Consider the following 17456-nt stretch of genomic DNA (forward strand, 5'->3'; position numbering starts at 1 on the left):
AGTGCCAAAGTTGGACGGTGTTTTTTTTGTTTGTTTGTTTTGTTGTGTTTTTGCCACAGTTCCAGAATGACTGCAGGTCTCCATAAGTTGCGGTACTTAAGCATTTAGCTAGCACTACTGAAGAGGAGTGAACATAAAGTGAGTGACTTTTTTAAGTGTCAGGTGATTTCAAATACAGCGTTTCTATCAGCTCAAAAAAACATCAGCAAACACACAAACTGTTTTTGTGTGGTTTGTCTCACAGTGTGTTGCTATCTAAAGGTCCAGCTACTGCATTTCACAGGGAGAGAAAAGAAAGAGAGCTAACGTCACTTACAGATGGAGAAAGACAAGAAAGACAGGACAGGAGAGGAAGAAGAGAGCTTAGATTTAAAGGTAAGGACTGCTCAATGGTATTTGATAAACCGGAAATTTAAAGCTTACATATAAGGCCTCATGTTTGTAATCAGATATTAGGTAATCAGATAAACATGTAACATTGTGTTTTTCATATTGTGAAACATGCTGCAAATCAAACTGAGGCAGAGTAACTACACATGATGATTTATCAGCTATGATAAAGCATCATGTAACGTTAATTACTTGTCACCTCACAGGACATTGATCAAAACTGTCTAATATGTCTCTAATCAGAGAGATTTGTGTGTAATTACAAACGACAGCAAAAGCACTTCCAGTGTCACCTCAGTATGTTTGGAAAATCTTTTTTGACAAACTCATTATGGCTCAGCTTTTTCTGCTGCTGAAAGCAAGGGAGTACAGCATGTCTTTCTTCTCTAATGACCAGTATGCCTTAATGCTGGCCAGAAATAAATGCCTTAATCATTCCTTTCTGCTTGTTCCAATTACTATTGCCATATGAGTCTGTTCTGTACTACCGACCTGTACAAACACGCAAACTTAAACGTACGATTAGTATTTTTTTGAGGTTATTTAATTTTTTAAAAAAAAGATATTGCACTCATAAATATACATAATTAGATTGTAATTACATTTCAAAAAATGGATGCATTCTCATAAACTTATAATGAATACATTAAAAATACACAGGAGCAGGCACTGGTTTGTGGAAATCGCCATGTTCCCCCAACATATCTGAATATAGTGGTCAGTTTGTTTTATCGTCAGAAAAGAGGTCCCCTTCCCTAAATAAGTAAAAAATAAATAAATAAATAAAATGTATTATTATTAAAATGCAAAGGAAAGTGAAGACCACCAGGACCGTAATGAAATATCATCCTCTTCATCCTCACCTGAAGCTTTATACCCTGAACTAAAGTCAGGGCTCTAATGCACAAAAATATACATAAACATGCGTCATTATTTCTAATATTGTCCCCGTTACTTAGGAGATTGGCCATGGGATCCACTTGTCTCAGGACCGCTGGCTACCCGCTAAACAACAAGTGTGCTAAAAATCCCATTTTAACAATATTACATAAAAGTCAAGGACAGTTCCATTAATGGACCAGGAATACTAGATTTTAGTTAGCTGGTGAGATTTGTTGACATAATTCACTTTCCCTGTTCCATATGTTGCACCTGAAAAAACATCATTTATTGCAAGTAGGGATGGGTATTGATAAGATTTCCACGATTCCGATTCCATTTTCGATTCTGTTTAAAGATTCAATTCTTTATCGATTCTCTAATCGATTCTTTTTAAAAAAGGAGAACACTAAGGTCGATTAGCTTAGAACTTTGTTTTATATCTTCTCTTTGAATAAGATAGAAATTTAGGAGTAACATGGCCTTACAAACCCAACAGTGAGATCTTAAGAGATCCACAGCCTACGGCTCTTCAATGGGGTGTCACAGGGTCCCCAGGACCTAAATGCAGCGCACAGTAATGGCAGGTTTTGTAATAAGGCAGATCGCGCTAACATAATATGCACTGTTAGTTGATTATTTACCTGCCGCATTAACAGGAGAGGACGTGCAAATGTTACCGCTGCTGCTGGGTTGAGATTCACGAGTCCGGAGCGGAATTAAAAACACGACATTCATTTAAGCTCATCACGTGTTTTGTGAGCAAATGCTTTTGCATATTCGTAGTGTTTCCTCCCTTAAACGAAATATCTACTTTGCAAGTATTGCAAGTTGCCCTGTTGTCATCCATTCTCGTAAAATATGACCAAACATTTGAGCGTTTGATGCCAGGTAAATGACGCTCCACAACGTGGTGACGTCATTCGGGGCGACTGGAATCGATAAGGGAATCGTTTGCAAAAATGGCAAACAATTCCAAGGAATTGAAACAGTGGGAACCGGCTCTCAACAAGAACCGGGTTTTGATACCCATCCCTATTTGCAAGCCCTCCCTGCCTGCCATAACAGGATGTGACAAGATTAAAGACCGTGAAGAAAAAAGGGTTGTTTTCTTAATTTCATGAAAATGCATGTGCGTGTCAATGTTATCTTCAGATAGCAATGCAAATTATGCTCATTAAATATATTTTGAATAAAGAAAAATTAAAAAACAAAAACCTACCTTCTGGCTTGACACATACCTGCATGTTTCTGTGACATAAAGCACAAGCTGACTTTTCCCCCTGATACTACTGAGTGACTTTGATGTCAACATGAAACACATGCCTGATCATTTAGTGCACTTGGAGCTGATCAGTATTTTAAAATTGAGCTGCAGTGCCTACCACTGATTTCAGTGACTTCACTGGTTTGCAGGATTTAAAGCAGATGTTGTTGCGATAAAGAATGTATCAAGATGGTGTCATTCTTTTATTCATCAGACTGCTGTAAGAAATGTGTATTATTTCAGGAATGATGAATTAATGAATCAATGTTTTAATATCTTCTCCTTCAGCAGAAGTGTGACTAGCACTGGCTGGAGAATTTGCAAGACCAACTTTTTATCTTTGACAACCAACTACTAATTTTGATATAATGCTAGTCAGTGAAATAGATTTTCATTTTCATTTGGTAATTTATTTAGTTAAAATTTGCTTTGCAAAAACACCTATTTTTATGGCTAGCTATTTCACATAATAGTTTCACATCTGCACACACCTCTCCAGAGAAGGCCTGTCCGTTAAGTAGGTGCTCTGAGCCCAGGACATCCTCACTGCCAAAGTGTAGCCGGATCTCCTCCAGACGGTGGCTATACGTCATTGGCCCTCCAGAGATGTTAACCAGGTGCTCCTTGTCCAGTCGAAGAGAGACGTGACGGCCTGTGTTGTACATTGTTCCTCCCACCTAAAAAAAACAAACAAAACAGATGGCGCACAGGTGATTAAATATTAATATGAGATGCAGTTGTGAGCGGGACAAACATTACGACAAAGTTAATTATCAGTTTCACCAGTTATAAATAGATCATTTTTACCATACTGCCCCTATAAACCCAGGCAGTTTTTGGAGAAAACTTAAACCTGGAGCTCCAAGTGCCGGAACCACAAGATAGGTTAAATGCTTGTTGTACAGAAACAATTTTGAGGGAACACTGTTACAAAAAAGGACTAACACAATATGATTGGGTGGAAAGTGTGTAATACAATATATTCATATACCCAAAGATTATCTGCGTGCAGGTTATATAAAAAAGTGAACTGGCAGGAAGTGCTAAAGCAATACAAAAAAGTTTGACCAAATCTTACACCCGATTCTTTAAAAACTTCAGTATCTTTTGTGTTTTTTTTTTTTTTATCTGTAGGTTTAAAACACTTTTTACTGAATGGCGTTGGAGAATTGTGAAGGAAATGTTGGCTTTTTTGCAATTTTTTAAGCTATATGAGTTTGACTTTTATTAATATGGAGATGTGGGTGTCTTGCATTTTTGAAATGTAAGTATTTACTAATGACATGCGGTCAACAGAACTAATGCAGAAACAGTCCCGAGGGCTTTATTTTAATTTGGCAGAACTCTGACCCAGTAAAAAGAAAGGAAGGTTGAAATAATCAGGGTAGAATCACAATTCATAATACATGGGAAATATGGTATATATTAGTAGCTTTGCTTATTTATAATATTATTCATAATCATCAGTGTTTCAATGTAAAGCATTGGTATTCATGCCGTGACTCTGCACGGACTTCCATCTACTCTTTCTCTGCATCTGCTTCGCTTCTGCTCTTTCATTCCTTTTAGTGCTAGCGCTTTCAAAATGATCCCCCTCAAACCCCCACCCCCCCACACACTATTATAAAAATCCTAGCAAAAAGGAGTCTGCCTTCACATTGTAAATATTTTATAGATGCCCTGAAAAGTCAATAATTTGAAAGGAGAAACAGATAGGAAAAGAGAGTGATGCAAAGAGGAGATAAGTACTGTTAGGAGAGAGGTGTGTTGAATTTAGTGCCAAAAGAGGAAGAGTAACGAAGTAAAGTGAGGCTTTGTTGGCTCCCTGGCAAGGCAGTAGAGGTGAGGTGAGAACCCTGAAAAGGACAGAAAAATCTTATCTCCCTCAAGGTCTAAAATCAGAGACTAAGAAGGTCCTTCCTTTGAGTCAGTGGCCAGCTGTCTTAGGAAATGGTCTGTACTGAAGTAAGGTAGTTTGGTATGTAATGGGGGCAAGACATTTATATCTTTAATTCTTTACATATTTTACAGTCAATCTCCAAATACATTGAAGGTTGAATAATATTCTGTTTAGAAAAAGGAAACCAAGAAAAAATGTAATAATTTAATAACTCATTATATCATTAAAAAAACGCTAAATGGAACCAAATAAAACCAATTTATTTAGATCCTGAGACTAATCTTACGGAGAAAAAAGTGACTCCAACTTCGGTTTGGTTCACCTAGATGCTAATTTATACTCTTGTGTTTGAAAATCTGTTGAATGAATTCAGCATTAATTCTTTTAACGTGAAGTTATTTTTCTGGGTGCTTGGAACTTGGGAAAAATAATGTACAAGTCCAAAATTACCTGACTTTCACCCCACATGACATGCAAGCAGGTCTAGCATGGTAGCTGGACAAACTGGCAAAATGCAGTGGTCTGCATATTTGACAATGGTGACATTATTGCTTTAGTCACTGCAAAATGCTAACTCTGTCTGTATGCGTTGGGGGCCTTGGGTAAGTGTTAATGACTGGAGCCTGGCTGTGAGATACAGGTAGTGACGTGTGGTTGGAATGAGAGGTGAGGAGTGGAATTATATTTGTATTTTACAGTAAAAGAGAAACATGCAAAAGCATAAAGCTTGGAAGTACTGACATTACTTTAAGGTTTATCCTGTAAAACCGGACAAAAACATTAGCGTCTGCTGTACACTCTGCGTGGGAAGAAAACTTCTTTCTACAGCAAAAAACTTAAACCTCAAATCTGAGCAAGCACCTAGCACGCTGCTATGGGAATGTGAAATTCATAGAGAAACCCCCCGATCCTCCCACTGACATGGCAGCTACAGCCCCGGGCAAACCTCCACCCGCCCCACTCCTGCTAAACAGGTTTTTTTTTTACTTCGAACAAAAAACATCATCTGTTTCTGTATTTTATTCCCTAGAAGCAGGGCATAAATCATTATTTTAACTGTTTAGCTCTATTCACTCCTGTTCATTGAGGATTGCCTTACTGGGGCCCCCCTGCTGTTCAGCTGGATGAATTACAGCAATTTTTTAATTTTTGTAAACATAAAAAAATATTTTATTTTATGTGCTGGAATATGCAGAAGATAGGTTTAAATGTTAAACACATTTATTTCAGTCAATGTTGCATCTAATTAAATTTTTGCTTGATGTAATGTGCATAAAATTAAAGATTAAATCTAATAAAAAGAGACTATTTCATTTGATTCAATTTTATATGATGGATTATGCAGAAAAAATAGAATTGGGCTGAAAGGTCTATTGCTTTATTATGTATTCAGGTTGTGTACCAGGTTTTTAAAAAGTAATAACATAACTAATTACTTTTGAAAATAAGTCATCAGTAAAGGATTACTTTCTTGGTAAAGCAATTAGTAATTAGTAAATAATTACTATTTTCAAGTAACTTGACCAACACTGGTTATAGGTGAGGTCTGTGACCTAATTATGCCAATAATTTCATTAGAGGTGATTTAAATAAAAAAAACAAAAAAACAAAATAAAACCACAATAAAAAATTGTTGGAGCACCAAAATATATTCTGGAAAGATAATAAAGGCATAAAAAAAGTCTTATGCAACAGGATAGACAGAGATCACATTTAGCTACATTTACCCAGCTGATGGGAACCATGCTTGAAGAATAAATCAATACACAGTTGAGTAAAACTTGCTTACTTCATCTTGTCATGTTCCTACTGCAACAATTACAAGGCAATGTAGTGGAAAGGTTGCAAACGAAACAAAGACATTATATTCCAATCTGCTTTCTCATTATTCTTTTGAATGCCGACACGTTTGCAAGTGGTGAAGTAATTATTACACACAGATTGTGGAGTTCATATTTTCTGTGCACTGAATGTATTTATCAAAATCACTGGCTTTTGTACTTAATTCATAAAAACACAGTCAGAGAAACAGATGACCGTGTATTGCTATACTGAGCCCAGATGAACACCACTATATGACAGTCAGGAAAAAAAACAGGAGCTAAACTCATCACATGTCTCAGCATTCTAGTATTATACTGATTATATAGTCTCTGGCTTTATGTTAATGGGTTCTGAAAAACCCAAGGAAATGCTCTGCCACACACATGCCCTGTTATTTGTTGTGAATATTGCCATGTAAATTGTATTGTTAAAATTCAACAATCACAAGCCCCAAACTGAGACCTGCCCATCTTCTAAGCAGTTCCAGGAAGTTTAGCTGTCACCATAAACTAAGATCACTTCATTTTTTAAATGAATACTTTATTGGCTATGTTCATCAAATTCAGAAATCAATTAATAGAATTATATGGACTGAATACACAGTGCTGCAAAAAGGTATTTTCCCTTTTTGAGTTCTTAATTCTCTACATATTTGTCACATGATCATGTTTTTAAAATTAGACAAAGATAACCCAAGCAAATACAAATACAATGCAGTGTTTAATTATATACAAACCAACCAGACCTGCGAAAAATTCTCTAATTTTTTGGAGACAGTATAGATCCTGTGTGTTGCTAAGTAAGTTAAAGAAAGTAAAGTTAAAGAAATAAAGTTTAACAAAGTTAAGGAAAAGTTACAGAAAGGAATGTGACTGTCACGGTTCTGGGTCTGTGACCCAGTGTTTTGTGTTTATTGGTTAATTTATATTCTTGGATTATTGTCATTCACGGTTTTCTGCTCGTGTTTATTTTCAATTCCTAGGATTTAGGTTTCTGTTACTTTTCCTTCCCCGTGTTTCTTGTCTAGTCACTCTTGTCTCCATGTTCTCTCTGTCTCCCCAGTCCGTTGTGTCTCTGTCTCAGTGTCTACTCTGCGTCTTTGTGATTATCTCGTGCTTCCTGTTTTACTTTGATAGACCTTGTCTTATGTCTGTGTATTCAGCTTTGCCTCCTCCCTGTCTCATGATGCCTGATTAGCCCTAGCTGTGTTTCCCTCCTGTTTCTCGTTCCAACGTTGTCCCTCTGTGTATTTTAGCCCTGTGTCTTCTGTTTGTTGCTGGTTCATCTACGTGTTCTACTGGACTTTATCCTGTGTATCACCTGTTGAGTTCTTCATGTTTTCAGTCTTGTGTCTCTCTTGTTGGTCTGCATGTTCTGTGTTTCCCCGTTACGGGTTTAGGTTTCTAGTCTCAGGCTTTAGTTCCTTTATATTATTTTTTTGTAGCTGCTTCCAGTTTAGGTTTTTGTGTTAGTTTAGTTGCTGCCATGCTCAGCTTTCGTTTGTATTTTGTTTGGCCACTGTCAATAAAGCTAACTTCATAAGGTCAGTGCCTCCACTGGGGTCCTTCTCTCATCACCCCACATGTCTGCAGCTGTGACAGTGACATTGTCAAAACAGCATCTGAGTCTAAAACCAGATTTAAAGTTTTGTTTGCGAGTCACATACTAAAGATAGCTGATGACAGGCTAGACTTCCAGTCCAGTTTTTAAACATAGTATACACTAGCATACCCAGAAAACACCAGAGCAATGCATCAAATGTTTTTTTTCTTTGTTAACCCTCTTTTTTTAAAAGTAGAGACAAGCTGTTACATAAATAAATAAATAAATAATTAAATAAATACATTTTTCAGCTTCTTCGACGTGTGTTATATTAAGTAGCAAGAAATTTTCAGCTGCACTGCTGACCTATCACTGCTGTACATACAACAAAATGTAACTTATCTATAATGTTGGGGAGAAGCTCATTTGTAGCACCCGTGCATACTTAAGTTTTTAAATCTTCAAAGATAAATCAGACTACAATGCAGTAGAGATAAAAGTGTTACATAGTGTTACACACTATGTGTGTTACACACACCTCAAAAGAGAGTTGGACCACCACTTCAATTTTTTACCTGCAAGTGCCAAGTATAGGGTACACCCTGGATTAAAAAATACTTGCCAATACTGCAATGAGGGATTACTCTGCAACACAGAATGTTGGCTAAATAGATCATATTTGTTGCATTAGTACCTGAAAATACAGTCTCTTTAAACTTACCTGTAACCTTGCACCTCTAAACCAGAACCCCCAGAATCAAGCATACACTATTATTGTGTTAGGTGATGTTCTAAACATACAAACACATTTTAAAAACAGTGGATCAATCGAAATGGCTTTTACTTGGACTCATCAATACAAATTTATCAAAAACCCATGAGACAGGGGAAGCAGCCAACTTAACTTGATTTACACAGAAACAAAGCAAACAACACCAATGCTGAGCCCAACAGCTGATACAACACTTCACACATTGTTACAACACGGCCCCAAATAAATAGATGCAGTGAGAAGTAATCATTGTTATTTGAGTGACTTATTGTTTAAAAATAGAATTGCCACAGTTGTTTGATACTGAACTTTTTTATGGAAGTATTTTTTTTTATTTCAAAAACTTTATTCTCTACATCATTTTTATATATTATGAGCACATAATAATCAAATGTTTTATTGTCAGTTTTATTCTCTGCTTTATTGTCTACGTGATATCACAGCAATCTTCTGAACAAAAGTAAGGAACTATGGCAGTACATTACAAAGTAAAAATATTGCTTTAATTTTATCTGATCAACCTGTTGAAACTGCAGTTTTTCAAGGCTGTTCATTAAATTAAAATGGTGAACACTGTAATATCCTCCTGACTACCAGCAATGCAAATTTGTCCTCTGTAGAGCACCTTTCTAAACCTGAATATCTCCCATGCACTGCATACTACAGAATTGCCTCCTTTTGGTATCTACAGAGGACATTTAGGGCTTTCCAATGATACCAAATGTGAAGGGGTGGAGCTTTGGGAACTTTAGTTTTTTCATTAAGGAACATGGCGGCCATCGCTGCAAGCACATTTTATGGGAAGAAGAAAAGTAAGTGCATAAAACTTCTTATTGAGCAATTTTTAGCTATAAATGTTGTTAACATATTTTAAATAAGTCTCTTAATAACACATTAAAACATAGTATGCTTAATTCTAACTTCATTTTAGTATAGTATTGAAGTGTTTAAAAAATGTCCTCCATAGTGGACATTTGTAGTCATTTCCTCCATTTTGTTCTGTTTTTTTAAATGACCAGAAAAGGAGTCCTTTTTAGAAGCAGAAAGAAATTTATTGCAGTTTGATGAGGGAAACCCAGATCTTGAGTTGTCTGATGAAGAAGATCATAGGGAATAAGCCCTTGAAGAAGAAAGAAGGAGGAGCATCAGGGATGGTACTCAGACCTGAACTTGCTGTCATTAAGTGGTTGGACAGTTGTCATGGCATCCTCTGCCTATGGCAATCAACCTCAGGACAGACGCACAAGATGGTCTAAGAAAAACAAAAGGTTTGTCCATGTGCCAAGTCCACTCGCAATTGCTGAGTACACTACCAATATAGGTGACGTGGACCTTGTTGCCGAATGTTGAGTTTCTACAGGATGGTCTCTCGCACTCAGAAATTGACAGTATGTGCAGTTTTCTACTTTTTGATCTGGCAATCACCAACTCGTGGCTTCAGTATAGCAGTGACTTGCAGTTTTGGGGGAAGAAACCACTACAGTTCCTTGAGTTCAAACTTCTCCTTGGTGAAGAGTTGAAGCAAATGTTTGCCATCAAAGTTCATTTTTACACGTTTGGCCTTCCAATGTCCTCTGCAGTGGACATGTGATATCTAAAGAATGTAAACTTTTTTTTTCCCAAAAAATTATTTCAGTCTTCTAATTACCTTACAAACATTGGGGGATTTAAATTTTTTTTTGATTGGACAACATTTTTTTCCTGGTAGTCAGGAGGATAAGATCTCATCTGGTAGATAAATGTTGCCATTATTTTCAACAGCCAACACCATGAGGTTATGAACACCAAAGTCCTATTGTAATGATTTTGTACATCTAAATGGACTTTTTAGATACTTTTGTTACTGAGCAAGCAAGCTGATCTAATTTCTATCAATGCTCAAATCCATGTATTTAAGATTATGTAATTACATTAAATAAGCCATGAAAACATGAATACAGTTGTTGCTGACTTTGATAACCAACCTCAGTTTAGCATATAATAAAAATTGACCTGCTGCTTAGTATTAAGCAAAAAACTTACTCATAAAAACTGGAATACAGAAAGACTGGTAGTAACATAACATAACATAACAAACTGCAAACTACTATTTTCCATTTTCAAGAGTTTTCTTAATTTTTGTATTATTCTTCCACTTCCTTCAGATATAATTTTTAGTCTGGCCACACTCCCTCTAGAATCATCTGCTTTATAATTCTTTGTGAATATGTATTTTTAGTTGTTTTGAAATGACAAGGATAAGAGAGAAGCATAACTGCAAAATTACTTTCTGACTGACAAAACATTTCCTATTGCTTTTTTCTAGATTTAAAAGCAGACTGCAGTGTAGTTTAGGAGTATTTAGGCTTTCTGGGTTCATTATTGTAAAGCCTCGCTGTTATATGCCTTATATGTCTTCTCTCACACCTTATTTTATCAAGCCACCTAATTGCGTTTTTAATTTGTTGCAAAAAGCTTCCAGAAGTGATGAAGCCAAAAAGGACAACTCCACTGTGCACTTGTCCTTCCTTAATAGATAGTGATGATCATAACGTGCCATCACATTAGCGGTAATAGCTTGGTGAACATAAACAAGTCATAAAGGATTAAGTTGACTGTCTGGGGCTGGCATGGCAGACAGCCACTGTAATAGAAGACAGCAGTAGCGTGCTGGTAGTGAGAAACACACGGAACATCATAATTATCTGAGCACACAAATCAATAGAGTAAATTACCTCTTGCAAGAAATCATCTTCACTGGCTACTGCAGATGTTGAGCTTTACAAACTGCTGCATTTACCCAGAACATTTCCAACACCAAAGCCATTATTATCAAATATAGGACAAAATATTTGGTTGAAAGGAAAAAGTTTCCTGACCCAAATGCTGTGCATTCCATGAAATATGTAAGAGTAGTTAACATTTATTAACCATAAACCATGTTATTTAGTTCACCAGTGATCAGATTTGAGGCAATGGAGATTTTTAAAATAGAAAAAAAGAAATAATAGAGAAAAGAAGACCAGCTATGATGAATTAAATACTAGTGGGACTGTGTGGGCTGCAGCTCAGTGGAGTTATGGACTCCAATTTCAGCAAAGCAGTTCCAGTAATGCTACATGATGAGAAAGACTCAACACAGATCTGAGGCATTAGGAAAACGATTTTCAGAGAATGTGTTGTGCTCGCTAAAGAAAAACAGCATCGGTGGTTTGCTCAAATCAATCCTGTTGCCAGACTAAAAGGCAGATATTGGGTGATTCTGCAAAACCAATTATGTTCACTGACAGTGTTTTTAATGTTCAATGCCACAAGTTGTTTTTTTGTATGTGTCAAGGCAACCATGGTATACAGACACTGTTTATGTTTTTACCATACTTTGCAAAGCCTTGTAGAAAATTTTGTCTGTTTTAAGAGGTCGCACTCAAAGGCAAGGACGTATAGAGGCGATAACAGTAACTAAAGGCTGGGGCCATTTATATGGATACTCCGTAATAAAATGGGAATGGTTGGTGAGGGGGTAAACTCCTCAAGATGGGTGGTGACCATGGTGGCCATTTAGAAGTCGGCCATCTTGGATATAACTTGTTTTTTCAATAGGAAGAGGGCCATGTAACACATCAAACTTATTGGTAATGTCACAAGAAAAACAATGGCGTGCTTGGTTTCAACGTAACTTTATTCTTTCATGAGTTATTTACAAGTTTCTGACCACTTATAAAATGTGTTCAATGTGCTGCCCATTGTGTTGGATTGTCAATGCAACCCTCTTCTCCCACTCTTCACACACTGATAGCAACACCGCAGGAGAAATGCCAGCACAGGCATGCAGTATCCGTAGTTTCAGGTGCTGCACATCTCGTACCTTCACACCATAGACAATTGCCTTCAGATGACCCCAAAGATAAAAGTCTAAGGGGTCAGATCAGGAGACCTTGGGGGCCATTCAACTGGCCCACGATGACCAATCCACTTTCCAGAAAACTGTTCATCTAGGAATGCTCGGACCTGGCACCCATAATGTGGTGGTGCACCATCTTGCTGGAAAAACTCAGGGAACGTGCCAGCTTCAGTGCATAAAGAGGGAAACACATCATCATGTAGCAATTTCAAATATCCAGTGGCCTTGAGGTTTCCATTGATGAAGAATGGACCCACTATCGTTGTACCCCATATACCACACCAAACCATCACTTTTGTTGGTCCAACAGTCTTGGAGGGATCCATCCAATGTGGGTTAGTGTCAGACCAATAGCGGTGGTTTTGTTTATTAACTTCATTCACATAAAAGTTTGCCTCATCACTGAACAAAATCTTTTGCGTGAACTTTGTAAGGGTGCCATTTGTGAGTAGCTAATATCTGCCGAAGGGATGTTCGACTAATGCCACTCTCCAGTGACATGCAGCGAGTGCTACGCTGTGGGCTCTTGCTGAATGAAGCTAGGACAGCCACTGATGTTTCTTCATTAGTGACAGTTTTCTTGCGTCCACATTTTGGCAAATCCAACACTGAACCAGTTTCACGAAACTTAGCAAGCAGTTTGCTAACTGTAGCATGGGAGATGGGTGGTCTCGTAGGGTGTCTTGCATTGAAATCTGCTGCAATGACCCGGTTACTGCGTTCACCAGATATCAACACAATTTTGATCCGCTCCTCACGTGTTAACCTCTTCGACATGTCAATGGCTGTGAACATATACTAATGTGCCACAAACAGGACTTTAATATCACCAACCATTCCCATTTTATTACGGTGTATCCATATAAATGGCCCACCCTGTACTTTTAGATTTTCCTTACTTCAGTTATAAAGGCACTCTGACTGAATAGATTCAAATGTTTTTGTATGAAGCAGTACAAGCAACACTGTTGAAAACAACTTGTACTATCCCATTACCCCAAAGTTGTTTTAGCTTATTCAAACCCACAGGTTTGTCAATTAAAATAATTATTTTGATGTGAGTGGGAAATATTTTACCTAAATCACATCATTATTAACTGTATCAACATCTTTATATTTTCTACAGAAAGGTTTAGTTGGATTGAATTTGATTTGGATGGGGAAAACAGTATGTTTTTGTAAATAAGTTCTGATGACATGTTTAGTCTCTCATTTTGTCCAATTTTGCAAGGGCAATGATGAACTAAAAACTTGCTTGATCAAACTAATTTACATTTCTGATGAAGCTTTCGCAAACAGTAGGTGCATCAATTAAATATTCAGTTCAGTTACTATTTTTTACTATTTTTTTTCTGTTTTTTTTCCTGGTACTGTACTGGAGCAACTGTAACCCACATAATTTCCCTAGGGATTAATAAAGTATTCTGATTCTGATTTATACACACTGAGTTACTATTCATCTGCTGACTAGGGCTTCCACATCTTCTTTTGTTCTCTTCTTACTCAATTTCCTCAAATTTTTAAGACATATCTTGGCATATTATATGGTGAGATGTTTCTTTGCTAAGTTGTAGACAGAGCATGACTGTGGTCAGTAGATAGTAAGACTTGAAAAACATGACATTTCTGTCTTGAGCCATCCGTCTTTTCTTTATATTATGCTTTCAAGAAGACAGACTTTGTTAGATTTTCTTTTCAAATGATCTTTCTGAAGGTTTTTCTTTGGACATCACCAATTTTCAGTCCAGTCATTGTACCTGATCTTTTTTTTTGTTAAGCCACTTTGAACTATCATATGAATTATTCAAAAAATAAAAACAAAACAGAATTCACCATTCATCAAATAAACCACCAATTAAACCATTCTTCTTCTTCCTTCCGGCGTTCCCTTTAGGACTTGCTACAGTAGATCATCTGCCTCGCTTTCAACCAACCCCTAGCATCCACCATCCCTCTGCTCATCCTGTTTCACTACATCCATGAACTTTCTCTGTGGTCTTCTTCTTTTCCTCCAGCCTGGCAGCCCCATATTCAGAATCCTTTGTCCAGTGTATCCAATATGCCTTCTCTGCATGTGTAATGTCTTCAAATTATTTTTCTGAAACTCTCAACCTAAGCTGTCCTTTGATATACTTCTAAGCTTATTATCGGCCACAGCAGAGCCATTTGCCCCTTCTAGCTGTGTTGCTTTAGTATGGAATATAGTATTTAATATCTGTTATTGATTTCGTTAGGAAACTGGTCATTAATCCCATATGATGTTGCATTTAATTCACTCCCTTTGCTTTTAACAAGCTCTTTCTGCTGGAAATGTTCAAATTCAGCAAGGATAGGATGTGTTTTTTTCCTCCTTAGGCTCCAAGATGGTGTAAAAGATGAAATGCGATGGCGTTGAAAGTTTCTGTCAGTATCTTCAGAGCGGATTGTATGAAGTACCACACAGAATACCCCTCAGCCATAAGAGGCTGATTGGTATTATGATCACCCTACCGGGTAGGCAGGTGGGCCAGCAGCATGGACACTCAACTTTGTGAATGCGATAAGTCAAGACCAAGGCAACGTAGGAGTTTCAAATTGATACCATAGATGCATGTCCTAAAACCCACTAACTTTGACCTTAAGGTCAGAGGTCAGGCTTTTGTGAGGAGGTCCTCTGGGTCAGTTTATTAGTCAGTCTTCCTCTTTTAGTTGCTCCGCTTGCTCAGGTTATCTGGTCATTTGTGGGATTACTTATGAAGGACTGGTAAAAAAAAAAAAAAAGTCAATCTATGGAGTCCGTAAGTTCCTTCACTATAGATGGTGTTGCCATCTGTCATCATGTGTTTGTTTTAAATTATTTACAAGTGTTTGTTTAAATGTAGACAGGAAATTTACTAGTCTAGCCTAGAATCTGCCTTCAGTAATAGCATATATATTTCAGTATAGTAGTGCACAGTTCTTACCGGTTTGTGCCTGCATCCTTGCTCATTCCTACTTGGAAAGTCCACATGAGTACAAGATTTCTGAGGATGGATGGACCTTGTCATCTGTCACTGAGCCCAACTATAACATAACTAATTCATACAATTCTGACATAATGAAAAGTGTAAACGCTCATATCACTTATAAGTTATTAGTTAGTTACTTATTTAATTAATTAACAGTTGCTTCTCAAGCAATGTTCTGAGTACTCCAACTTTGTGTTCCAGAGGGTGGTGAGAGTCAAAGAGAAGGTACTGGTCTGTGTGTGTGGGCTTCAATGTTGAGGTTTTCATTCTCCTCAGTGCCCACAGCACAGTCCAGAAATGGCAAACTGTTATCCTTTGTGTCTTCCATGGTAAACTTTATGTTTCTATCCACTGAGTTGATATGAGCAGTGAAGGATTCTACTTCTTGAGTTTTGAGCCAGGTGTCATCCATGTACCATCCTTTGATGGTTACATTGAGGCATCAACATAAGCACTGTTTTAAATTGTATTTAATTTGGAAAATGAAAAGTTTGCCAAATTAACTTCATCCATTATTGTTTGCTGTGTAGCAGTGGAAATACTGAAAGCTGTTAACCTCTAACCTCTTTAATGGTGAAGAAAAGTTTAAAACCGGTGGATTAGGCAAATTCTGAAGCATGTACTCTCCTGTTACATTAGTCTCTTATACAATATACTTGGTACAATATCTATACTTATTTTAAAATATATTAACTTAAAAAATCAGCAGGATTAAAAGGCTTGAGGAATATGTGACATGGCTAACTGTCAATATCTATTGCAATTAAACATATTAATAAAATTTTAACTTGAGTGTTGGCAAAAAAGCTGGTTAAATGTATCATATTCAATGATTTCCGATGGAGGTTATTTTATTTTATTTTATTAAACTGTACATGGTAAGAGCTGCCATCTTCATCATCATCAGAGCTTTCCTTGCTAATGTACTAAAGGTGTTATTAACATTTTCACACTCAATCTTCTCTATATCACACATTTCTGGCCAAAGTGGTAAGCAAGAGAAAACTCATCTGTTATTTATCTGATGATAAACCACTGAAGCATGTTTACTTCCCAATGCTAACAGTGTTTCCATATAAAGCACATAATTCACCTCAATGCAGTGAAAGTAAAGCCCACAGCAGTTTGCCTTACTGTTTGCCTCTCAGCTTGGTTAGCTCATGTCATTGACAGGCGCTACAGTTTCCTATGTAGGTTTCAATTCAATTCAGTTTTGTTTATATTCGACAAAAGTCACCTCAATGCACTTTATACGGTAAGGTAAAGATCTTACAATTATACGTGATATAATACATAATACTATGAGCATGTAACAAGCAGAGTTTTTGGAAACAATAGCTAACTGTGGCCACAAAATGGCAATAATGTAACGGATGGATTTATACAGGCGAGGAGCTTCATTGCAGCTTTGTCTGAGATGAAAGGATTGCTTTACTTTGGTACATTTTAATTTATGTCTATTTTTAGATTTAACAAGGCAAATTCAGAATCCTGAGGCATGGTTTCTGCTTTTGTTTGGTTTGTCTAGAATGTTGAGAACACTGCAATCATAGCAGGGTGCAGACCACATTACATGGATAAAGTTCTTGTTGACAAGGAGGTTTCTTGGTACATTTCCAAACCAAGTCTGGAGCTTCATTGGGGTTTGCAAATGTGACTACACATTGCATGTTTGTATAGCAGAGTGTTGTGAATTTTGGATGCTGTTCATGTTATGCTCCCACAGTGAGAAAGATTGACATATTTTGTCATAACTGGTGAACCACAGAACATCTAATCAGCCCCAGCTATGCTTTACGCTTCATTCTAACAAATTTTCTATTGCTACTTTACACTCTGTACACACATGACTGTGTCAGAACCTAACCAGACAATGCAATTATTAAGTTTGCAGATGATACGACTGTGGTGGGGCTCATCTCAGAAGTTGATGAGAAGACATACAGAGCTGAGGTTCAGAGGCTGTTGGATTGGTCTGTGGACAACTTGGAACTCAATGCCACGAAAACGAAAGG

The 17456-nt window shown here is 37.1% G+C and overlaps 1 protein-coding gene across 1 annotated transcript in view; it reads right to left on the reverse strand.

The window, feature by feature from the left end:
- Positions 1 to 17456, reverse strand: part of ca10a (carbonic anhydrase Xa) — a 339642-nt gene that overhangs the window by 34807 nt on the left and 287379 nt on the right. The window contains exon 4 of the mRNA XM_040036833.1: positions 3028 to 3213. Within this exon, the coding sequence (XP_039892767.1) occupies positions 3028 to 3213 (186 nt within the window). The remainder of the gene's footprint in view (positions 1 to 3027; positions 3214 to 17456) is intronic.

Source organism: Simochromis diagramma, unplaced genomic scaffold (assembly GCF_900408965.1).
Source record: "Simochromis diagramma unplaced genomic scaffold, fSimDia1.1 OVJJ01000371.1, whole genome shotgun sequence".
NCBI classification, from domain to species: domain Eukaryota; kingdom Metazoa; phylum Chordata; class Actinopteri; order Cichliformes; family Cichlidae; genus Simochromis; species Simochromis diagramma.